Source organism: Cricetulus griseus, chromosome 4 (assembly GCF_003668045.3).
Source record: "Cricetulus griseus strain 17A/GY chromosome 4, alternate assembly CriGri-PICRH-1.0, whole genome shotgun sequence".
Lineage (NCBI taxonomy): Eukaryota > Metazoa > Chordata > Mammalia > Rodentia > Cricetidae > Cricetulus > Cricetulus griseus.
The window spans coordinates 8717428-8743649 of record NC_048597.1 but is presented as its reverse complement, the minus strand read 5'-3'; the positions used below and the strand labels follow the sequence as shown (position 1 = coordinate 8743649).

Below are 26222 nucleotides of genomic sequence, written 5' to 3'. Positions count from 1 at the left end.
ACTGAGAGGAGACGTGAAATGAGCTAGGTGTCAGTGAGAAAATGCTGTGGCTTTGAATGTCACGGTTTGAACCTCGAGTTATATATCCTCTCATGTTGGGTGTGTCCACATTCCATAGGCTCCATTCACCCTTCCCATGAAAATATTTCCCTGGGTTATTAAGTCTAATTTATCATACATTCATATATTAATTGCACTTTAATCACTTGTGGCACACAGTAAGAAGACACTCATAGTTTCTTCACCCTGGAATTTGCTGTGGTTTGAAGCTCAGTGCTACAGTTGATCACATTTCCAAGTATCCTCTTATTACCCATGAACTTATGGAGACTCTGTCCTGGTAGAAGGATTACATAAATTCTATCTTCGTTTCATTAAGACACTAAAAATACTCAGAGGTTACTACTCAAAATCATTTGTCTCTTTTGTTTACCACAGCACACTATAATGGAAGTCCTCAAATGCTGTATTTTGTTTCTTCTGTTTGTTTTCATGAACTGTCAGATAAGCCCCCCTCTGCCATGTAGAACTGATAATTAAGAACACCAGCTGTGGGGTTTCTATTAATGGTTTCCTCAGTACAGAGCTTTCGCATACCATGGTCACTGAAGAAACAATAGCTAGGGACTTAAGGAGAAAAATCTTCATAGATTTTGCTGATGAGACTCTTTTGTAGTTTACAACCTTAATCATGTATGTCTGTGCAAATTTATTTTCTTTTATTATTTTGGTAGAAGGGAACATTCTTGAATGGCATCATGTATATATACTTAAAATGCAATTTCAGGGATTGCTATTTGTTTTCTAAAATTACTACCTTCAGTTCTTAGAGTCAAGTATATATTCAAGCAAAGTCTGGCTAACCATGTTTTTGAATAGCTTAAACTACTCTTGCCTAGAATCTCAGCAGGCAGAAGACTTAATCCTTAACTGTGACTTCCTCAAGTAGAGCCAGTCTTCAAGCTCTGCAAATTCAACTCTAAGTTGTCACAAAAAGTAAACTATTTAGCTTGATTATACTAATATATAAAAGTCTTATTTATCTTTCCTGGTAATATTTGCATTGAATAGGTATCCAACAGGGGAATTCTAATGCCTCAGTTATTTTTACACATTTCAAGAATAGTTTATTTTCTAGCTACAGAAAGAAAATGACTGGAAAATCCATAATCAGATTAATGGGGACACCAGCTTCTTGTTTGCTTTGAGCCCATTTGTCTTCTTCTGAGCCTGACATTTTATGGGGCTTAGCTAAGGGAGATGACATTCCCAACTGTCATTGTATAGAGGCCCCTTAAATGCCTGGGAATTAATTTGCCTTATGCCAAGCACGCACACTCTTCAGAGCACTTTACTTACTTTGTTTTATTATTATCTCTCCCATGCAGAATCCAAAGGGTGGCATGCATCACACAAAGTGACCTTGTGCAATGCTTAGGCCACCATTCTGACTCACTTGAGTAAAATACACTGTGCTTTCTAAGAGAACACCTATTGAATTTCCCAAAGCAGTGAGTGCCATTCTCAGCATGTGGCCCTCCCCTAATGCCAGGTGTGAATGCCTTTAGATCTAGAAGTACCTTTCTATTATTAGTAGAAGCTGGGGGGGGGGGGCAGAGAATTCTGAGAGAGTTCTTAATATCTCAAAGTTCCTGCTTTCCAAGCCAGCTACCTGTATTGGAAAATAAACATTAGGATTACTTGGATATAAATCAATTCTAATTAATGCTGCCTCCACTCATTTGTAATTAAATTATTATTTTTCATTAGAGTTATATGTACACTTGGTTGATGTGTTAATAACCAAATCATAAATGCTGATAAATATGTCCTTCTGAATGGAAGTAATGCAGTTTTAATAGCTCCAAAGCAGACCCTGGAAACACTAAGGCACTCTACACTTTCTCTATAGGCAGGCAAAATGTTTAAGAAAAAAAAACGTACCTCTCCAGATAAGTAAGGAAAAAATGCTATATCTGGGTAGCATTAATTTTGGACTTAATGGTCTCTTTATCATCTATCTATCTATCTATCTATCTATCTATCTATCTATCTATCTATCTGTCTATCATCTATCTTTCTATATCTCTCTATACATCTATCTAACTATGGGCATAATGTTGAAAGGGGGAATAGGGGAAGGAGATCTGGGGAAGGGGAGAGTTAGTACATTTCAAAATACATTGCATACAATATGAAATGCTCAAAGAATAAAGAACAATATTAAAATACCTTCTGTTTTTCTCCCTCCGTTCTTACCACTTTTTCCCTGCCCTTCCCCCATTTTTTTGAGAAATACTACGTTAAAACAAACACTAACACCCTTGACCTTGCCACTAGTCAAAAGTTGCTTGTCACTTGAACTATTTACAAAATTGTCATTTTCCAGATCACTACATAAGCCAATTAGCCTTCAATCCAACAATTTCTTATTGTGGTATTGTTTAGAAATTAAAGAAAAAATTTTCAAATTAGACAAAATTCTGCAATAACAAAATGAATAGAATACCCGTGCTCAAATCCCTGTGTATTTCCCTTGTGTATTTACTTTTATTTCCCCGAAACTGACTTCTCAATACCTAGAAAAGCATCTTGCTGCCAAAACTTAGGAGATTCTTTCTCATAACAAATCCGGTTCCCTACTGTGCTTTCTGTATGCTAACACCCTAGAGTTTATGGTGTCACCATGAGTCAACACATAAAACCCAGGGGATGAGCATGGAGAAAGCACAGTTGACATAGATGGAACAAAGGGCCATAAAGAGTCACAGGCCCTGCTCTTGTGTTCCCTCTCAGGCCCCACTTGGGCTTTCCCCAAGGTCCTCTCAAGTCCTCTCGGGCACCCACAGCTCCTCCTTGACATGGCCCTTCTTGCTCCAAGCAGATCCCATGCATGTCCTGAGTCACACTTCACTCATTATGTGTTTGATGTGAAAATGGAACCAGTTTCCAAGCTGCTTCTTTTGCACATCTGCTTCTAAGAGCCTGTGCTTACATCATGCAAGTCACTTGAAGAATCTCAGGTGGCTACATAAAATCCCATGAAGTAACACAACAAAGTCTAGAGTTTTCTGGAAAGTATTTTCTCAAAACTTCAGCCTTTGACCTCAATTGCATCATCTCTTCTCTCTCCTTTAAACAAAATAGGTTAGACATCAGAGAAAGTAGTCCTACGTGGGCCAGCTTTGGTCTGATTCTTTCTCAGTTTTCCAAAGATAATAAGAGTAGTACATTTGATTTTAAATGGACTTCAAAGAAATTAATACGCACACATATAAATTCATACAGTTGCTATTGGTATTGTTGCTTTCTTTATAATATGTTGCCACGTTTAGCATGCATATGTAACTTTCATCTCATATTGAAACTATCACAATCATATTTAGAATATGTACCTATTTCACATTTATTTGTCATCATTACACTGGCATGTTAAAGAATCAGCCTAACCACTTAACACTTCATTATTAATCATAGAACACTTAATTTCCATGGCTAAGCCTACAAGATGCATGCCGTTTTATGGTTACTTTATAGTTTAAAAAGCCAAGACAAAAACAGGTTGAGCAAATTTCCGAAGGTCACCTGAGTAGCTAGTAACAGGGGTGGAATTTGAACCCAGTGACTGAAATGTAGACCATGCAAAGAACTACTTTGATGCATTACATGCACCAGCTTCTCCGGTTTCTACTATGTAGAGTTCTTCCACATGAAACAGCCTGCTTTACGTTTATCAACCTGCTGTTTTTGATTTTCACTTCTATAGATTGTGCTTTGCATGAGTGCCTGAATCTACTGTTTAGGGTATATACATACCTCAGGGTGAGATTACTGGGTATTTGTGATTTTAAATATTTCGTTGTTGCTGCCAGAAGGATGTTTGCCATGGACTTAGACTGGCTTATTTGAACTCTGACCCTATCACACTGAGACTTTCTTCTTTTCTTTTTATGCATTTTCCCATAAACTCACTCCTTCCTTACACCTACCTCTTAGAAGATATATTTATTTTTCTTTTGTGCATGCGTGTCAGCCTGTATGTTTGTGTGTGTACCATGTGTATGCCTGATACTCTTGGAAGCCAGGATAGGGTGTCAGACAACCTGAAACTGGAGTGACAGACTTTTGTAAGTAAGTGACAATGTAAGTTCTGGGAACAGACTCCAGGTCTTCTGTAGAGACAGTTTTTGTGCCTTCTTTGTTTTATGCCTTTGTCTGTCACATGTGTGTTTTTCTAGTAACTTATTTGACTCTTATTTTCAGTTTTCTTAAGATATAATTCCCCTGTAGTGAAAAGTCACCATTGACTGAGGGTGTATGTATGTGTGTGTATGTGTGTTTGTATGTGTGAGTGTGTATGTATGTGTAAATGTGTGTATGTGTGTTTGTGTGTGTTCCTATAGTGCATATTGGTTTACATGCTTGTAGATGACAGAGGATGACACCTGCAAAGTGTCTTCCTTAATCTCTCTCTGTCTTGTTCTGATATAGTCACCAACCCTGGAGGTCATCAGTTCTGCTAGACAGGCTTGCTGTAAGCCCCAATCATCTTGTCTCTGTCTCTGTTACTGGTGCATGGTGCCACAGCTGTTTTTTTTGCACAGAATCTGATGAATGAACATTGGTCCTCTTGATTGTGTGGCAATTACTGATTTCTCCCCAGTACAAAATTCAGCTTCTTAAAGACGTACCACTGTGTTCTTACAAGCATATGTAGTTATATAACCAAGAGCCAACCAAGATAATTACCTTCACTGAAAGATGTTCTCAGGCTCCTTGGTGACCATTTGATGTGTCTGAATACCTATCCCTATGGTATCATTGTGTATGAAATTATAGATCACAAAGATATTTGGTTTGGCTCTTGCAAACAGTATAATTCTGAGATTCATCTTTTTGTTGCATGTTTCAGTAGTTCATTTTGTTGTATTACAGCTACCTAATTGGATATACATTGTATAATGTAGATACACATTAATTATGACATCAACATTAAGTGATTTCCTGATTTGAGTTATTTTGGATGCAAATGCTACAAATAGTTACACATAGGTATTTTTGTAGACATACACTTTCACTTACATGAGTAAATACCTAGGAATGAGATCCGGGACTCATAAGGAAGGAAGTGAGGGACTGTTTTCCACAGGAATGTAACATTTCACACGCTCAATAGCAATGCCTCAAAGTTCCTGTTAGTCTGAGTCTTCAATGACTTGCATGGCAAAATGATTATCATAATAATGCAATTATTGTTTGGCTTATTTCAAGTTGGCATGTAATAGCATACTACTGTTGATTTGATTTGCATTTGTGTGAAGAGTAGTAACGGTGTATATTTTTCCCGTGTTATGTCTCTTCTGTATCTTTCATTTCTCTGTCTGTTAAAGTCACTGGCCTTCTCTTTTCTATTCAGATTTTGTACTTGCCCTTGAACTCTACCAATTCTTACACAACCAAGGTTCAAATCATCCACTATGGGTTTTTTCAATACATTCTTCCACCTGGCTCATATCACTGTTTTCTTTTCTTTTTTTAAGTTTCACTGTATGTATTCTCCGTACTTGGTTCTGTGTTACACAAGGATATGTTTTATACAATTATGTAAGTTGAGCAAATTTTTCTCATGCACCCAACTACCATTTTCTTCATCTCCTATTGTTGTGTCCAGATTCTGAACCCCCCAAATCACCAAGAGACCCATTCTGATGAAAAAAAAAAAAGAGTCTTTTATTGTTGTTTAATGAGCTAACCTTATTAGCTCAGGCCCTTGGTTCATTCATAGTGGTGGATGGCTAGAGAAGGAACTCGAGGTAGGAAACTTATAGGGCAACATAAGGGGAGTATCTCGGGGTATGCAACAGTCTCAGGATTGGTGTGCTTCCAGGCTTGGACGACCTGCCCTGTGTTGATTGGCCAACTGGTTGTTATGGCCTATAGACTCTCCCAGGGCTGTTGCTATCCTCTGCACACCACTGTTGTGCCACTTGTACCATAAAGCATGCCCAGAGCCTTAAAGCACAGCCCTGCCAGCTAACTTCTGATTGGTTCCTTGCCATAAGGAGGGCATCTGACTTCCTAGTGACTAGGGCGGGCCCAGAAAGGTCAGGCATCTGCTGAGTCAGAGGCCTACATGTCTTTCCTGCAGCCTGTCATGGCTGCTAAAGTGGAGGGCTGGTCCCTTCACTATAATCCCATTTTACTTCCCAAGACCATTTGTGTACATATTCATGTCATAAATATAGTTATGATTTTATCTATCTACATACAATTTATGATGCACAAGTTTAAAAGCAAGGACTATTTGTCTTTTAGAGATGACTTTAATTCACCTAATGTGGTTTTCTCCAGTTGCCTCCATTTCCTGAAAATGTCATTGTTCTCCTGTAAGGCTAAAAAAGAAAATCTACTATGGAGAGAGGGAGGAAAGGAGGAGGAGGAAGAGGAGGAGGAGGGACAGAGAAAGAGAGAAAGAGAGAGAGAGAGAGAGAGAGAGAGAGAGAGAGAGAACAGAGTCATTTTAAGGACTTGGCAATGAACTTTGCAGAGATTCCAAATATGAAATCTGCAAAACCAGGGCAGCCCAGCATGCTGGCAGCAGAGGGAATGGTTGAGGACTTAGCTTATTTCTGTTATAGCACTGAGAACCCCTTCTTCCACAGGAAATCAAGTCTTACTTTTAAGGTTTTAAACTGAGGTTAGTGAAATAGATCAGAGAATAATAGTGCTTGCTGTAAAATCAAGAGGGGATGAGTTCAAATTCCCAGGAACATGTGTAATATGAATCCATAATCCTGGAAGTAGGGAACAAAGACAGACAGATCATCTCAGGTGTTCCCTTTCTGTCTTGCCTAACTAAACCATCCAGCAAATTTCAGGTTTGGCCAGCTCTGAAACATTTATACAAGTAACATCATACACACTGTATTATGTGTATACATGTATGCATGTATGGAAATCTGTTTTTGTGGACCCCAATCGGATCCAGCTGACTTGCCCAGTTTGTACCTGAGAGTGAAAGTGTGGATTGAGAAAGGGCACATAAAGATGCTTAAGAGAAAGACAGAGACACAGGATAGAGTCAGGAGTGCAATCCAGTGAATACTGAACACTCCAACTTTACTCTTTAACATTCTTAAGTATTCCAACCAAATGTGGCGGGGGGGGGGGGGGGGCATGACAGAAATCTTCTATTATCATGTAAGGAGCAAACAGACTTTCTTCACTTACTCCTCCAAACATTTAGTAACCACACCCATTATCCAGCCTTCAGGGTCAAGAGTAAACACACCTGAGCCCAAGTCTGTTGTTATTTAGATAAGACATCCTGCAGTAGCCAAGCCTTAGACCTTTATGTCCTTTGACAGTTTTGAACTCTCTGACACTTGAGGCAAGATGAAGCTGTCTTTATGGGACCTGACATACATGTATGCTTGCAACAATTAATGAAGGAGAGTCAGGAGAGGTATGTAGGTTTGCAGGGAAGAAAAAGGGGGGGGGGATGTAATTGTACTGTAATCTCAAAAAAAAAAACAAAAACAAAATAATGATTTAAAAAGTTGAAAAAAATCAAGATTGAGAGTGCTTGATGAAGGTACCAGATGTCCTCCTCTAGCCTCTGTTTCCACACCCAGGCACATACTCATACATACCAGTGCACAAACAACACCCACAATAGTCCCACCCAGCCACAGCTTCTAAACTGATGGTGTGAAGCCCTCAGCATAATGAAGTATAATCAATATTTCTAAGAATCTTAGCAATTGAAATGAAGGACAGAGACACACATCCGCATTCTACACTCGGGAAACATAATCAAGAGGGTCCTGAACTCAAGGCTGGTGTGCTATAAATTACAACTATGCCTTAAAAATTGTCTAATGATTTAAAAGCTAGTCCTATTTTAGAAGTAGTTTTCCAGAGGCATTTTTGCTACTGATTGACAGATTAAGTCATGTACTATACATGACAGTTAGCCATTACAGGTGGAAAGGTTACTCAGTGTTAGCAACTTCTGCAATAAACAGTTTTGCAAATAACTTTTATTAGAAAAAATTTTATTTTACTGTATACTCTTTTGTTGGGTTATTTCTTCATTTTGGTTCAATAAAATTTAGATGTTTCTGTATCTTTGAATCATCAATGTTAACTATCATTTAGACAATTTAAAATCTTAAGACCTTGCTGAATAGGGGAGGGATATATAATGGAGCATAGACAACACCCTGCTGAAGAGAAGGGCATCACTGCCCTAGCAATTATTAACTGCCAATGATCCCCCTGGGGGTGTTGAGCCGTGTGGATCCCTTTGCTATGGGTAATGACAGGCCCAATCTGGTTGTAGGGCTTGTGTAGGTGAGCACTGATGTGAGTTTACAAGTGCAACAGTTGCAGTATGGATAGAAGATGTGATTTCATAGCACTCTTCCCCACCTTCCAGCTCACATTCTTCCTGCCTGTGCTTTGGTAGGGGTGTAAGAAATTGTAAAAGAATAAAAGTTTCAATAACACATAAAAATTTTTTAAAATTAAGTAAGTATTAACATAGTGCTCTGAATGGTAAAAACACCATCTGGGGAAAGCATCGGTCTTATTTATAAGAAAGATCATTACAAAGTATTCACTAACCAGTGCAATTGAACATAAGCTAAGCTGGTGAATGTTCTATACTTCATTGTAATGTTCAGATTCTGTCAAAATTTATGTACAAATAGCACACACTGATTTCATAAAACACTGAAATGTTTATGGTAATAGTTCTTAGGACTCTTTGACTTGATGCATGAGACAATGGATCTTAGTAAGGAGAAGACACATTTCCTTAGGAAATATTTGATCAGTTAAAGTTGAGAATTGTATCTGCCAGACAATGTGAGTTTTCACCACTGAACTTTCGGCTACTACTAACTTCTTAACTATGATGTCACTATATTTAACTCAGGTAATTTAAAAGTTCTGGAGAGCTACTGAAAAGCCAAAACATTTTATTAAAATCCTTTTAATTCTCTTCGTTCTCCTGAAAACTTAAGTGAAACAGATTTGACGGGCTGATGATTAAATTTAGAGCAAAATAAAGAAACACAATTTCTCTATCTTAATAAAATAACAGTAATAATGGGTAATATTTAGTCCTGTTTCCATGGGCCAACCATTGTGCTAAACATCTCAGTGCATAATTTATTCTATTTAACTCTCAGTAATTATGCAATCATTTTATATCCTTAAAAGGAGAGAAATGAAACAGAAGCTATGTTCCATTTTAGCTTTATCTGAGCCTCCAGGTATAGTTTTGGCTCTTATTATTCATTATTGACAATAAATTTCAATTTCTCTCTTGTCTAAGTATGTGAACCCAGAAAAGAAAAATCAATGCCTCAGGTCTGCTCCCTGCTACTAGCCTAGACTTAAACTTAATGTCAACAAAAACGGTCTAGCAATTTCCTGAGATTTCTCTTGGAAAATCACCTCCTTTAATCTCCACTTTGATTCTATAGGAAGATAGATATTATATTAAATCATAAAACAGCAACAGCCAAAGACTAACAAAACTCAGCTCAGAGAGGAAGCAGGTGTAGTTCCTTGCTGAGAAGTGTCAATCCAAGTGGGTTGCTGGGTAAAGGAAATTGTCCTCAACAAAGGCAATGAGGCAACATGAATAAGGTAGACAGAGGGGAAAGAGAGTGACACAACAAATACACATTTCAAGTGTCTACCAGTAACTTGAGGTGTATATTACCATCTAATTCTCCTAATACATAAGAATATAAATAGGTGTGTGTGTGTGTGTGTGTGTGTGTGTGTGTGTGTGTGTGTGTGTGTGTGTGTGTGACTTTTTTCAGCTGTACAAGTGGTGGCCGACCATAATTATTAGTTTATATGAAGTTACTCTCTTTAAGTATGGGATTGAGTCTCAAGTTCAAACCTACACTCTGACGAATTCTTTTCTGATCCCCTTCACTCTTTCTGCTTTACTTGTGCTCCTGAGTATGAGTATTCAATTTTTGTCTTACATATTTTCATTATTACTTCAAGAATTTCCTTAATTGTATTTTGATAACATTTATTTCCCTCCTACATTTCTGCCTCTCCATACTCACCCAACATTATGTACTTTAAAAAACAAAAATTAAACCCATCAATTCAGATTACTGCTGCTTATAGATTCTTGAGTGTGCAGCCATTCACTGGACCTTGACAGACCTACCAAGGACCACACCCTTAAGCTACGCTAGCTAACTCTTCCTTTCCCAGAAGCTGTCAATTACCAAGACCCTCCTAGTGAAGGGTGGGACTTCATGCCTCTCTTCCTCTCCATGCTATGGTTTTGTCTGGCTTGAACTTGCCCAGGTTGTATGTGCAATTGCCCTATTAAGTCCCCCAGGACACTGTTGCCTTGTGGTCATCTATTACCTCTTGTTCTATGTATGAATTATATGAATTGTGTACCCTGAATAGACATCATGGACAGATGGAATGATTTAAAGTTGAATAAATGAACAAGATCTATGATGCTGCTCAGTCTGAGTTATTATTAGAAAATTCATTCTCTGGTTCTTACAAATACTTATTCCTTCAGGAGGCAGAAATATCTTCTAGGTTGGACGAGCTACGCTCTGTCAGTGGAAGTCTGCTTCTCTGAGATAACACTTAGGTCTCAAGTGGAACAGCTAGTGGAGAGGAAGGTCTTTTGCCAGCACGTCCTTTGTTGTAACCTTCACTTTAGCTTACAAGGGATGGGAAGAAATAGGTCACCATTGTAGGGCTCTTTACAAAGTGCCATCCTTGGGACTTCAAATTTGGATAAAGATCAAGAGGAAAGAAAAAGGCAGGGGAAAAGGAGAGTTAATTAAGGATCTGATGACAACACTTATTGCAGACTCAGCTGTGCCTCATTTGAATGGTCTGCACTTTGCAGGTGAATGGTGTTCTCGCTGGGTGATGGGACCAATGGTTTTCCTGACAAAGGAAACTGACTAAAGCTACAATACTGGGAGCTGGTTTCTGTGTTAGCAGCTCATCTTAAAATAAAGGAACATTTTTTTCTGTTTCTTTGTGGTATACAAAAAAAAAAAATACAGAAGAGGCTATTATAGAGCACGATCCAGGAAAGGGGAAGCAGAGGGAAGATAGGGGAGAAAGGAAAGAGGTGGAAAGGCAGCAGGGCAGGATCTTTGGGATGGGTGACTTTTCAGATTTCTAGCTGTGGCACTGATTACTGATGGACTGAAAAGTTGGAGCTTGAAAGTAGCTTGGGAAAGATTCACTTCTTGGAAGTCGATGGACAACTCCCAGGAGAGCCGTCTATAATATCCTTAGAAATAAGGTTAAGAAAACAGACGTGAGGATCTAGAAATGTCTGATGTTGACATGCAGACCTGTGATCATAAATTGATTGAGATTGTGTAGGAAGGGTCTGTAAAGAGTTGGCAGTGGAGACAATATATTTAAAAAAACAACTCAAATTTAAAGAATTGTAAAAGTTTATGCTAACTGACCTCAACCAAGAGAGAATTTAGAGGTAGAAGACAACCCATCAGAAGAGAGGTCTCCATACACATGCATTCAGAGAAACCTCACAACACAGGATCAGGTCAATCAGAATGTATGAACAAACGGTTGCTAGCTGGCAGCTGCTTTGGTGGCCAGCAGAGACCTGGTAGATGTCATATAATGAAGATCACATTTTGGATAAGGAATCACCTTTGAAAGCTATAATACGCAATGGGTTGCTAGTACTGCTATAAAAGAGTACATAAATTAGACAAATAATTGTCTCAATTTAAAAGCCAGTGGGTCTGAGATCAAGATGTCTACAGTTCTCTTTTCTCAAGGGTTTGTGGCCCAGTCTGCTCTCCCTCATTGGACTTGGATTTTGCTGTCCATCTCTTTATTCCTTCCTCCAGATTTTCCTTTATGTGTGTCTTTCTCTGTGTCAAATTATGTCAGTTTCAGAAATATATTTATGTTGTATAACAATCCATCTACTGACCAACATTGAACCTAATCACCTTTCCAAATGAGTAATGTTGTGGTTTGAGATACCAGGAAAATATCTGAACATAAAGAACTTAAAATTTGATTAAGACATGATTTGTTTTGTAGTGATAGCAAAGGGTTATTTAAAATTAGGAATAGAAATGCTTTAGAACATTGCTGAGATGTTATCCACCAGTTTTAACTTCCCTTTAACTTAATGATGAATTGGAGTGAATTTTGTCATAAAGAGCTGTATAAATGTTTGTCCCTATACGTGCTGTGAGGAGTACATGGTGGGTTGCTGAAGGCTGTTGATGCTTCATTTCTCATGTCATCGATTTGGAATTGATTTTCCCATTTGGAGATTTGGCTGAATGCATTTTATTCATTTAGTTGAGACACACAAACCACTCATTTCTTGTGTAGTTTGTGACAGTGGCTGTTTTCATGATTAATAATCATGCAATCCACATTCAACTTCTCTGAGTTGCGCCTGCCATTCCTGCCATTTGTAGCAACAAGATGCTTGGTTGTTAATGTTTATTTTCTGGGAACCAGGCAGCAAAATCTCTCAGTTCACAGAGAAATAAAACTCATTTCCAATTATTAGCAAGGGAAGATCATGATGTTAATATGGAGAATGTCTGTATTCATTATTTTAATAAACGTACTGAAAGTCAGCTGAGACCTTGTAAATGAGGAGGATACTGCTGATTCCTACGAGGTCCTTTACATTTCGGAGGGTGAAGGTGAAATGCAAAGTTGAGGTTCCTAGAGCATAGCCAAGAAAAACTAATTCAGATCTATGGGGCCAGTAATACACAATTGCAACCAAAAGTCTACCAAAGCCATTGTCCGTCACATACCCTGCTGAGGTCGAGAGCTCATGTTGCTTATCATGAAGAAAGCTAAAATAAGAACTTTAACTCATGGGGTAGATTCCCAGTTTCAAGAAGATGGAAGAGGAGGAGAGAGGAGAGTAGGATCTTTCTGTTACACACAGCACAGAATCAGAGTAGAATGACTCTAGTATCAGCAATTTACTAAGAACTAAATAAGAATTCAAAATATAATCAGTGAAATAAAGTGATACAGGCTTAAGGATATGCTAATAACACTGGACTTGAATATCATGTGTTATATACATGTGTGGAAAAACCACACTGCATCCCCACAGACATGTATGTGCAAATGTTGTGTGTCAATTAAATTTAAAATGTGTGATATATCTGAATAGAAGGCCTTTATTAAACCCTTCACTATACATATTTTGTATGTGAAAATGATTGAACACAATTAAAAATAAAACTAAGTCATTGATAATTGAAAGACCCCTGCCCCTTAGCTCTTAAGTTTGCCTCCTCCTCCGGTCAGCAGCTGATGGGGCGTGCGGCGGATGCCTCGCTCCTGCACCTCCCCGATCTCCACCCCCGCCGGCCTCCACTTCCCCCGCGCCCCCTGCCCGCCCGCCTGGCACCGCGCCCCGGGGCTGGGGCCGAGCAAGGAGCCCTCGAGGAGGCCTGAGGGCGAGCACCAGGTGGGCCGGCACGAGGGCGAGCACCAGGTGAGCAGGCCTGGGGCCCTGCCCCAGCGCCCCCGCCCGATGGGGAACACTCCGTCCCAAGGTCTCCGCCCCCAAGGTCAGCCATCTGGACGTGGAGGGGGGAATTGAGTCTGTTGTACCAGACACCAGACCTTGAGAATATGCTGGTCTGGAATGGCTCTGTGCCTCATTTGAACCATCCAATAGAAATGACTCTGTATTTCACCTCATTTGAATGACTCTATACTTCGCCTCATTTGAATAACCCTGAGTAGCGCCTCATTTACATTGACCAATGGGAATAGCTCTGTACTGCGCCTCATTTGAATTATCCAATAGAATCCCTGCTTCTCGCTTGCGCTTTTTGCTATATAAGGACCCCTCTCCCTGGGCTCGGCACGCTTGGCCTCACAGAAGCTAAGTCGCCCTGGGTACCCATGTCTCCAATAAAGCCTCTTGCAGTTTGCATCCAAGTTCGTGGTCTCGCTGATTCCTGGGTACGGGTCTCCTTCTACGAAAGTATCTCTTTGGGGGTCTTTCATAATGACATTTCATGTTCTGGCTGTTGGGGTTTTTCCTGGTCTTCAGTCTTCAACATACACTGGGGTGTTATGACCCCAGAAGCTTCTCTCCCTCTGTTCCCCCACTTGCCACAAAACTCTGCCAGTGGAGCAGGAAGAATACCCCAATGTAGGGGGAAATGAAGTTCTGTTCCCCTCTGAAGCTTTTCCTGTCTAGGACCTGAACTTTCAAGGTAAATGTGGATAAGAAACAGATGGGAAGATTCCTACGTTGGCCTTTGACTCCAACACTCTGAAAATCCAGAATCATCTGGAAGAGCTCCCCCTCCTCTTGTTCTGCACCAGATTGCCCCTGCACTCTCATCCATGTATTCTCTCTTGTCTCCTCGCCTTCCTCTCTCTCTTCATCTCCCCCTCCTCCCCTCCTCCCTCCTTCCCTACTTCTCCCTATCCTCCCTGTTCTCCTCTTCCTTCTCTTTCACATTTTCCTTCTCCTCTTCCTCTTCCTCCTTTCTTCTTCTCTCCATTTCCCCCTCCTTTCTCTCTCCACCACTCACTTTAAACTCACCCATTTTCTATGATAAATACAGGCAGAGTGAACAGGGACTTGCTCTCTGCATTCATCCATTTTCCCACAATTCCCTGCAATGCCTTTTTGAAAGAGGAACATATGGTGACACCCCATTGTCAGGAAAAGTTCAGATCCCCAGAGTGCCAGGGCAGGAAAAGCCCTCAGATGAGTGATGTTTCATTATTTCTTCTAAGACTAAGTAGAATACAGCTCAAGATTCTTCCATGACCCCTACATCTTGCTTCTGAACAGAAGTTACAAACATATTTCCTAGATACGGTGAACCTTACCTCAGCTGTCCAACAAGAATGGAGAAATCCAAAAATAACCCCTTCATATTGACATAACCGTCATGTTTTATTTCATTTGAGACATCTACAAGTCCCCCCTTCTTGTTCTGTGACCATGACTCCCTGGAAAGCCTACCTACTGTATACCAGGATTTGTTGATATATCAGTCCTGTACTCAGAATACTATTCATCTGACTTTATACCCAAAAGCTCTGTCTATTCTGCCTCCCATTTTCAGCTGTCACAGTGTGTCAAAATCACTATTCTTCTCTCTGGTATTTATGGCTAAAGGAGTCATTACTTGTCATCAGGAGGCCATCTGCACAGTGTCATTGGGTACTGACACACAGCCACTGTTTAAGCTCTGAGATATTACATTTCTCAAAATGGATATTAATGCCACTACATCCATCTTCCACATTCCCAGAACAAGAAGATTGCTAATAACTGTTAGACCTCCACAGCCACGGGAACAGAGGGCAAACCTTGGAGATAGAGGGAACTGCCCTTTATAATAGAATCACAATGTTACAAACAGAAATTAGATATATTCTTTCAAATTCCTACTTTGTGTTTTATTGTCTAGGGTAGCCAAATCTTGAGCAGGTGTGGATAGGGAGTCAGGCACAGACTGCTATTCCTGCATTGCCAGGATTTCTTTATGGGGGCTGCAGGCTAGATGCTGACCCTGTGACACAAGGGAGTGATCGGGATGATTTCCAACCACTGTGAAATACCAGGATCACAAGTGCAGCAGATGTAGTAGGTGGAAATTTTCCACTTTGGTTGAAGTTCCCTGTTTATTTTTTATTTACTTACCTTTCAGTTTACTTTATAACCTAAAGGACCCCTTGCTAATTCTATTGCATATTCTACAGTATTACTACTGTTGACCCAGACTTTTTTCCAACTCAGATTCTACTGGCTTATGAATCATTTTAAGTCAGAGCATCTAAATCCAAATCACTGAGTTATCTAAGAAGCAGCTTGTAAGTACAAGTAATGTGGACAGATGGACAGATAATTGGTTTCAACGTGGCTGTTTCCTAGTCAGTCAATACAGGCATTTTTGTTTAAGCCTGGAAGATGAAGAAACAAGTATTTGTGGGTTTTTTTCTCTGAAATTTCTCTTTTGTTGTTGCTATTAAACACAGGCTTCTTATTCTGCCTCTCATTCTCTTATTAACAATAGGGATGCTGAGGAATAGAGTGACTCATAGTGAATGGGTGTGGTCTTGGATCCGAGAAGAATGAGTGCTTACAGTGGCTGATGGTAATGATGCACACACCCCAGTGCTTGTGAGGGGCTCCAGATGACCAGAGTGATAGCAGCTGGTTAGCATGTTTGAAAAGATGCCAGAAGTCCACGTCTCATGTGTTCTTTTTAACCTTCAGGTATTGGTATATAATTTGGAGTTTGATAGAAAGCCCACGGGGACTACACGTAAAAGAAACGGACTGTGTGGGCTGGATTTGATATAGGATTTGATTGTGCTCTTATACTCCCATCATGTTGAAGGGAGGAGGATGGGGTGCATGTAAAAATGAAAGGGACACTAGTACATGCCTGAGAAGGTAGTCACAAATTGTGTCATGATGGGCAAATGTGCTGGCTCGATTAATCTCGATTAATTTTGAGCTTGCCTCCAGTGATGAAAAATTACCCCTAGTTGTGACAGGATGTTTGTTTTCAGATGGATTTTAGAAAGTGTTGATGTGAAAACAAAATCCTGCTCCTAGTAACAAGCCAACCAAGACTTTTACCCCAGTTACCAGGAGCCCAGAGAAAGACATTTAAACATCCAGATGATTATAAGATCAACTTTTAAAAAACTAAAACTTCCTGTTGAGTTTCATGACATCACTCAAGTCATATAGTGATGCTTTTAAACAAATTACAATTAAATATAATTGTACAGAAAAGGCACTGAGAATCTCAGTATCTGTCACTTCACCCTATTATGTTTTCACCGGATGAGTTTATAATTCAGGGAGGGAAGCCATGACAGTGTCCTTTTTAACCACTGAGGTCACATATTTGACCTTGTGTGGATTACATCACTCTGGTGTTCTAAAATTGCTAGGAAACATAGTTATATTAAAAACTCTCAATGTCTCTACCAAAATATTTTAATTTATTACATTTTAATGGGAAACTAATAAGAGGGGAAAACAAGAAAAGGGACAACAGAAACATGCAGCAAGACAATTATTAATTTGAAGTTGATCCCTACAGAGAAACAGCACTGCAAAGGTGTTTGGAGGTCGATATGGGGATTGCATGTAATGAAAACAATTCAGAAACCTGGGACTGGTGTCTGAGATGAGTGAGAGCCAAGTAATGAAGCTTGGGATTCAAGGTTTTGTCCTTTCTGACATTTCTAATGCTCTAGGAAGATAAAGCAGAAACCACAGCTTTGTAGCCGGCAAGTCTGTGAGCAGGTCCAGAGGGCTGCTTGCACTACTAATACTAAACACATCCTCCCACACCACCCACCTTCAGGGAACTTGTGCCTAGAAGTATTAAAACTGTGAAGGTGTTCTGTGAGGTCTCATCAATATAGGCAGCCACCCTATAGTGATTCTTTCAGGGAATAATGAAGCATACGCACTTGGCAACAGCAGTAGTTATCTACAGGTTTATGCAAATCCCTACTGGCCAGTACAGGTTTTAAAGGAAAAACTAAGAGAGAATTGTATAAGCTACTTCTGATACAAAGCTCATTTATCTTAGATTCAAACCCAAGAAGTGAAGATGGTATGCAGGGCTAGTGGTTGTCTAAAACATCTTTGCTGAATTGCTGTGGGAACCAAAATGGGAAAAAAAAAATTCCTTGCATTTTGCATACAGATGTGATGTATGCAAATCCTGTGGCATTTGGAGAAGTAGTAACCCATCCCTGCTGTGGCCGCTTAAAAGACCTTGAAGCAGTGCTTGGCTCAGAGAGGCTGGAGGGAGCCCTTTCCCCCTTGTAATTTTGTCTGGGTCTGAGAAGAATAATTTTATTTTCATATCAGCAACTTTCCCAGTCCCTAAACTCCAGGGCTCACTGCAATTTGCCACTGATTCCCACACAAATAACAGCCCCTGCTTGCAGACTGGGGAGTAGTGTGGAGAGGGACACCCAACTGAGAGGAACATAGTCCTAGTGAGGCTTGAAGCACCCACTGTGAACAAGTTCTAAGAATCTGAAAGCTGAGACAATCCAACAGCAAAGTATGATGTTGAAAGGGGCTATTTCTATCATCTCAGATACTTTAAGTATTTTCCTTTACATGGTTTATAAGGGAAGAATATTATTTCCATTCTTCCTGCAGAAAAGCAATGGTGACCATTCACTCTTGGAACAAATGCATTGATAGACCCCTACATGAGGATGAAGGCACCGATTTGATTTTGTGGTATTTATTCTTATTTTGATCTTTAGATGTTTAGGTTTTTTAACTATTATTTTTATTTTAAATTAACATTCATATTTAGATGCATTCTTATTTATGATATATTATCCTGATATACTTATGACTCATAAGAGTATCCTCTTCAGTAATCTCAAAATCTGGATCTGCCTCTGGTAAGAAAGGTGAAACAAAACAGGGACAGGTAGACTGAGCTTGGATTAGCTCTGAAACCATCCATTAATTTGAAATAATGTTTAGCGATATGGGTTTCTCTGGCAAACTCTAGAAGAATTTGAACTATGAGGAGAGTATCCATCAATAGGTTAAATAAAAAATAAATTGGCAATACCATCCCTCCTGGTACCACTGACCCTTGTACAGTTAATGCCATTTCTGATGCTTTGCTTTACAAAGTCCCGTAATGGTCCCGTATTGTTTTGACTTCATTATTCCAAATAATCATTTTTTCTTGCAGGATTAGTGTTTTGTACAATGCCTCCATTCTTCTGACTTGCTTTTATATAGCTCCTACAGATGGAATATAATAGTCATTGATAATAGTTTATAAGAAACTGAACATTATACTGCAGAGTGTGAACCAATGAATTGACATTGGAGCCACTTTTGAAATGGCTTCTTGACATTGCAGAGTCTGACTCTTATTCGATGACCAATTGAGAATAAAGACTTTGTCATCCCTAAGAATAGTTCCCCTCCCCAAACATGAACACACACAAAGTCATAGACAGAGAAAATAAAGGGGATTTCCTGGCCATAATGGCAGAGGCACTAATTAAATACAGTCATAGCATTTGTAACATAAATGTAGTTCATTGACTCAGACATATAAAAAACGAGTTCTCCCTTAAATGTAAGATAAAAGGAGTTCGTTAACTGCAATTATAAAGAAAACTACTGAGGTCCAGACAAGCAGACGAGGGTGTCCAAATGCAGAAACAATGCCCGTGCAGGAAGCCACACCCACCACTGAGAGTATATAAAGGTCCCAGAAAGGAGTGATTTTCAAATTCAGAACCTTCGGTTACACTCAGCTCAACTTCCATCTGTCATCAACATGTCCTCCAGCTGCTATTCTGGAAATTTCTCCTCCCGTTCCTGTGGTGATCACCTGAACTACCCTTATGCCTCCTGCGGCTCTTCCTATCCCCAGCACCTAGTTCAGAGCACTAATTTCTACTCTCCCAGAACCTGCCATCTGGGCTCCTCTCTCCACAGCGGCTGTCATCAGAACTGCTTCCAGCCCATCAGATGCCAGACTTCCCACGTGGGGCACAGCTCCTGCCAGCGGCCCAGCTACAGCTCCAGGGTCTCCAGTCTCTGCAGCCCCTGCAGGACCACATATGCTGGCTCCCAGGGCTTCGGGTCCAGCAGCTGTCACTCTCTGGGCTCTGGGTCTAGAAGCTCTTACTCGCTGAGCTGTGGATCCAGTTGCTTTAGACCCCAGGGCTTCTCCTCACTGGGCTATGGATCTGGATTCTGCCACCCATCCTATGTTCCGTATAGAACCTGCCAGTCTTCTTGCTACAGACCAAGCTGTGGCACTGGATCTGGATTCTACTGATCTTTCTAATTTCCAGTCTTGCTGACCACTGTTACCCAGTCCTGGATTCTTGGCCGTTGTAATTTTCTTTTGACCAGGAAGAATTATCCTCTCATTTCCTGATTGCCAATTCCTTACTTACTCTCTGACCCCAAATATTGGCTGATGGGTGACCTTTGAGAAGTCTGTAATTAGTCTATTAACTCAAAAATAAAGTGTTTGTTGCAAATGAAATTTATAGTGTTGAACTTCTTCCCAAATTTATGAATACTGAAATTTTGAGCTGATCAATATATGGATTTGGTATCCAGCTATGCTTGCTTTTGTGGTTGTAAAACATTAATTGATTAACATTAAAAGAACAGCATGCCCAGGAATACAGGTTTTGAAGTTCTATTAAGTTGTGAATTAGATAAATGTCTTATTGCCTCAGATAGTTTTCTTACTTAAGAACATTAAGCAAAATGATGCTGCTTGAAAGTATACATTTTTATTAATTAAATCCCAGATGCAAAAAATAAATTGATATCCATAAGTGGTTGGTTTGCAAGTCTCTGCCAACTGGTTTAACTAAGTTCCATTAGGAAGGCAGAAGTCAAAATGAATTTGATGTTATGACTATGGTTCCCTTGTGCACTGACAATGAGTGTGTTTATTTGAATCTGAAGTGTCTCCTATGGGCTCAGGTCTTAAATGGCAGTTTAACAGGTGATTTTCTATTTTAGGAAGCTGCATAAATTTTATTACGTGGCCAACGTCAGAGTCATGCCTTTGAGATTAATTGGTCAGCAACAGTGTAGGACCTGCTGTCTGTATTTCCTTGTCTCCCACAATGTGAGTTCTCACCATCTCACACTCCCAACACCACAGGTAGACCCACTTGGATGTGCTTCCCTTTGATGCTGGACTTTCAACCCTATGAAATGGTGAGACTGTGTGACTCTTACCCATACATTGCTCTGCTAGGAATCTGGATGTGGAAACACATACAGAGGAAATGAAAATTACTGCATCAGCTATGGACCACAGAGCAGATTCTCCAAAATGTCCAATTTTATAACTAGTTATACAGCCAAGGAGGATTCAGTCAATGTTCTTGGAGGGCCTAAGCACAATGCTGTTCACAATGCCTTAGGAGTAGGAGAACATAGATACAGGACTATAGAAAAACGTACTACTTATCCACAGTGCAATTTTAGTCATTGAAATGATGAGATGCTATCCTTGTGACAATATGTATACAAGTGGAGACCAGTTTGTTAAAGGACATTAGCCAGACTCCGGAAAGCAGGTTCTGAATGATTTTTATCCATATGTGCAGTCTGAAAAGTTTCCTTTCACAGATACTGAGTGCAAAGTGGTGATTCCCAGAGACCATAGAGGGAAGAGTTGGGGTGGGGAGCCAGACACAGAAGTAAACCAGTGAGGAGTTAATTTACAGTATGACAAGATTACAGAAGTCTGGTATGTAATTAGTCAGCTGTCAGTTACCCACAAGGCATAAGTGCCACTATTGCACAATCGGGTATATCTTACACAGGTAATTTTTTGTTCACAAGCTATACGACTGTAGGATTCTTGATTGCTTTCCTCCATTGGCAGATATACCTACTATGAGAGGGATTCCTCAGAGAGAGAACCTCCAGGTCAGTTCTATCTCAGTTCTTCTAAATTTTGTGTCTGAAACTTGAAGTGTCTTAAGCAATAGTGTCTTAATCTTCAAATTAACCAAAGGCAACAGCAATAGCCTGTTTTTCAGAAGTGTTCTCATGCACTCCTTTACAACTCAAAAGGAGGGTTACCTTGCCTGACAATGAGGAGTTTGTTTGTCTAGGGTTTTGAGGGAGAGCCCTATTAATCCATTTGTTATAATTTCATTTAAATTATTTATATGTGTATACACATACACTATATATTATACATTTATCTTTTTTTTATTTAAAGCCTTTCTACATTAGGGAATTCATGCCTGGGACTGTAAATCTAATCAATTGCTCATGGCTGATGATGAAGTCATGTACCCTAGAAGAGACCCTACTATTGCCACTTTCCTAAACCACTATAATTCCCAACTGCAGTCAAAGAATTTTATTTGCAGAAGGCAAAAAACCAGCACAGAAATTAACAACCGGTCAAATTTCAGAGAACACATCCCAAGTTGAAGCATATACAATCTATGCCTAAGGGTTGAGGAACATCACATATCTCATGTAAAAGTTAAATAAGTTTAATTTAAAAGCACACAGAAAAGTCATTTCCATCATTTGCAGCTACCAACATGGAATTAGAGTATATTTTAGTAAACAAAATGACCGGACTTGGAAAGATAGTGTATTTCCTTGTGGAAATACAATTTCCATGTGGAAGTGTTGATCACATGGAATCAGAGGGTTAGAAGGTAACACATGGAAATGGAAAATGCCCTACAATTTCATAAGCTGGAAGATTTGCTTTTAATGAATCATTTCACTGAATTATAACTAAATTTAACATAATACATTGTTATACTGTAAAATTACCCAGTATCTCCTCATTGGATTTCGTCTAAATTAAGTTGAAGATAATCTAATTTGTATCATTAGAGGTGAGCATGTAATATGCCTTTGAGTAAAACAAAAATACTTTTACATGATAATATTGCCCAATTTATTTGCCAAGAAATTCCTGAAACAGATGTGCAGGTAGACAGCTGGAGATAAGGTGCCTATAACTGAGGAAACAGATGATTCACACAAGTTCCCATAAACCTCCCATTATTCCTTTATTCTACACAGCTGTCTTAGTCACTGCTCTATTGCTGTGAAGAGACACCATGACAAAAGCAACTCTTATAAAAGGAAGCATTTAGTAGGTGTTTGCTTACAGTTCCAGAGGGTTAGTTTACTATCGTCATGGCAGGCAGTTTGTCATCTAGGCGGCAGGCATGGTGCTTGAGAAGTAACTGAGAGCTTTACATCCAGATCCACAGACAGAATGAGGAGAGATACTGGGTGGGCCTAGAGTGGGCTTTTGAAACCAGTGACATGCCTCCTACAACAAGAACATACCTCCTAATCCTTCCAAACTGTTCCAATAAGGACTGAGCATACCATGTAAGAGCCTGTAGTTGGGGGAGGGTTGGTTGATCTCATTCAATCCACCACAACAGAAAAACAAATAGTGTAATTACTTTAGGGACATCTTTTATGATTTATATATAAAATTCTTAATAAGAAACATGGCAAAACGACAGGAATATCTACCTTGTGTTAAGACTCAAAACAGCAAAACAAAGTAAAATCCAAATTTTTAAAAACCTGTGCATGGTGACTCACATCTGTGTACCCAACTCTTAGGAACAGTGAGGCAAGAGAATTGCAGTGAATTCAATACCAGACTGGCTACACAGTGAGTTTCAGAACTGGTCTGGGCAATGAGATGCTGTATCACAAAAACAGAAACAACAACAAAAAAGCAGAAGTAAGAGAAATACTGTGTTATTTTAATATTAAGCCAGTTTCTTTTAAATCACTCAAGAATGGAAAACCCCCAAATCACCGTATATCTTCCATTGCTCTACCTGACTCAGAGTCTCATCATCTATATTCAAATTGGCAACATATTGACTGTGTTTCAAGTCATGTCTTTAGTCATTTGGCCTTTAAATACTCTTTCTTGTATACAAGTATGACCCACCATGTCTCTCATTCAGTTTATCCTATGTATTTTTCCCATTATACTGGATTCAATAAACAACATATGTGTATTATAAAGCCATAAAAAGTATTTTAGGAATGGAAAATCATTGTTGGCAAATGGAATGTTTTTATTCAACTCAAATAAAAGCAATGACATCATTGCAGTCTCCACTGTAGGCATAACCAACCATTGGTCACAATATAAATAAATAAATACACAGCCAAGTCTCACCAAAGACACTGTAGGGATTTTCTTTTGCATGACTGGGTAGCATTAAAGACATCAAGGGCCACAGTTCTGACACAGAAGCAGGTGACTGGACCAGTGCTAAAAAAATAATATAGTAAACTAAACTATAAATAAAAAATCAAGAATGCTATTCATCTACTATTTCAGCGTGTCTCACTGCCTTTGGAAACCCATTGGACAGGAAGTCATATGCTGATCTGAGACTGAGCTGCACCACTCCCAACATAGAGACACATTTAGAAATGAAAATATGTATGTTAAATGTGATAGCATATGCCTTAAACCCAGCACTGGAATGCAGAGGCAGGAGGATATTGTTTTATAATAGATTTTGTGAGCTAAATATTGAGATCTTGTCAGAGAGAAGGAGGGAGGGAGAGAGGAAGGAAGGAAAGAAGGGAGGAATAAAAGGAGGGAGGCAGGGAGGAAGGGAGGGAGGGAGAGAGGGAAGGAAGAAAGGAAGGAAAAAGGGAGGGAGGGAGGGAGGGAGAGAGGGAAGGAAGGAAGGAAAAGGGAGGGGGTAGGGAGAAGAAAAAAGGAAGGAAGGAGGAGGGAGGGAGGGAGGAGAGAGGAGGAGGAGGGAGGAGGGAGGGAAGGGAGGGAGGGAGGGAGGGAGAGAGGGAAGGAAGGAAGGAAGCAAATAAAGAAAGAGAGGAAGGAGATCCTAAATAATATAAGACCTTACCCATGGCTAAGACCACAAATGAGTCCAGGTTCAGAAGACTTCATTAAAAGCAGCAATTTAGTTACATCCAGCTGAGCTCATGCCTGCTCTCAAAGTGGCATACAACTGCTAATTTGGAAAGTTCTCGTCCCCCCAGGCTTAGACACCACCTGACTACCTCAGATTCCTTCATTGGCACCCTCTGCCCCAGCAACCTGGTATACAGCACTACCAGCTGCTCAGACATGACTAAGATAACACCGTTCTATTCTGACTCCATTTTGTGTTTTCCACAGAGTTCTCAGTCCTCTAGCTCCCTCCCCCAAACATTTGCATCTGCCTTGGCAACACATTTGAGATTTCCATGGCCTAGAACATTATCCAGATGTACTAACCAAAATAATTGGCAAGTTAACTCTAAAATAACTACTATGCTCTGCCAGGAACAAACGTTTCAAGGTTATGCTGACCCTTATCTAACTTTGATGTATCTTTGTGGGTTTTGCCTTTAAAACTCTGTATCCCTGAACTTGGCACAAGGAGACTTTTCAGATCCCAAACCAATCTTTTTCTGGCCATCAATGCAAAGTACTTAAAACTCTAATTGGCTTAATCATCGTGGTTGTCAGTAACTGTCTCTCACGTATCTCGACAGCATTCCCAGCACCTGCCAGCTAGGGTCCTCTCTACAGAGTGGCCTACAGGAGACCGGAGGTGAGTCCACCAGCAGCCAGAGAGTCCTGTGTGGTGTCTAACTGTTGTCAGACATTTTAGTACTTATGCTCAGCCTGCCTTGTAAATTGAGTTATGTCTTATCTTTGGGCTTTGGATCCAGCAACTGCAGTTACCTGGGCAATGAATCTGGAAGCTGGTGTCCATTGGCTTGAGGTTTGAATGGCTTTAGATATTTAAGTCATGGAGGGCATATTGTCTTCCTGCTAATCAATGATTCATACTTTTTTGTCCAGTGTTAGATGCCTCTAGGAGCTATCAAACTTCCACAGAGCAACCCATCGATCTAGTTTCTATTAATGAACATGTGGGCAGGCCTGTCATTCTAAGTGACTTTTAGAGGGCTAACCTCTAACCAAATCATTATGTTCACTGTTTTAAGAAAAAATAGTCCTCTTTGGGACCTCCCAACCAGTTGTTACATATTTTTCCTTCAGTTGCAAACAACTGACAAAAAATTAATGGAATTAGTGGGATAAAATTGTTAAATCATTCATTGAAAATTATACTCACACAATTAGAACTAACTTTAAGGGATTAATATAATTTGCATTTATTCACAAATAGCTGAAAAAACAAATAAATATCAACTAATAAAATTGTACATTATAGCTTAGTTTCTTAGTTTTATCTGGGGGAGGATTTTTTGTGTGTGTGCTTCTTATTTAGTTCTTGGTAGCTATGTTTAATCTTGCTAGGCCTCTTAGAGAAATTTTACAAAATTTGACAGATTGGTATATTTCTCTTAGGCTTTCAATATTTTCTCTCTCTAAAACTTCTGATTTCTGTCACTTGTTAACTTTACAAAAGAGACTTTAGGTGAATAATATCAAGAAAAGTATATACTATATTCCCTTTGCATATGAAACATTTATGGTTTTTTAGGAAAACAGGGCACTAGAAAAATACAAGCGGAAAATTGGTCACATGGAAAGTTTTGTACAAAATAAAAGGAAGCTTTCTTTGATTTAGTGTTGAATGGGCCAAAAAATACCCTTTGATATAAGCAGTTTACTTCTTATTAACTTTTGTGTATT

General features: G+C 39.6%; 1 protein-coding gene across 1 annotated transcript; it reads left to right on the top strand.

Annotated features, from left to right (window-relative positions):
• The first annotated feature begins 19376 nt into the window (after nucleotides 1–19376).
• Nucleotides 19377–19997, top strand: LOC100773658 (keratin-associated protein 13-1). Its single transcript, XM_027413310.2, has one exon. It carries the CDS (start codon nucleotides 19377–19379, stop codon nucleotides 19881–19883), a length of 507 nt encoding a protein of 168 aa, XP_027269111.1. The 3' UTR covers nucleotides 19884–19997.
• Nucleotides 19998–26222: the final 6225 nt, after the last annotated feature.

What these genes read in the sequence shown, in the direction of transcription:
- LOC100773658 (XM_027413310.2), top strand. Translation starts at nt 19,377, where the DNA reads ATGTCCTCCAGCTGCTATTCTGGAAATTTCTCCTCCCGTTCCTGTGGT.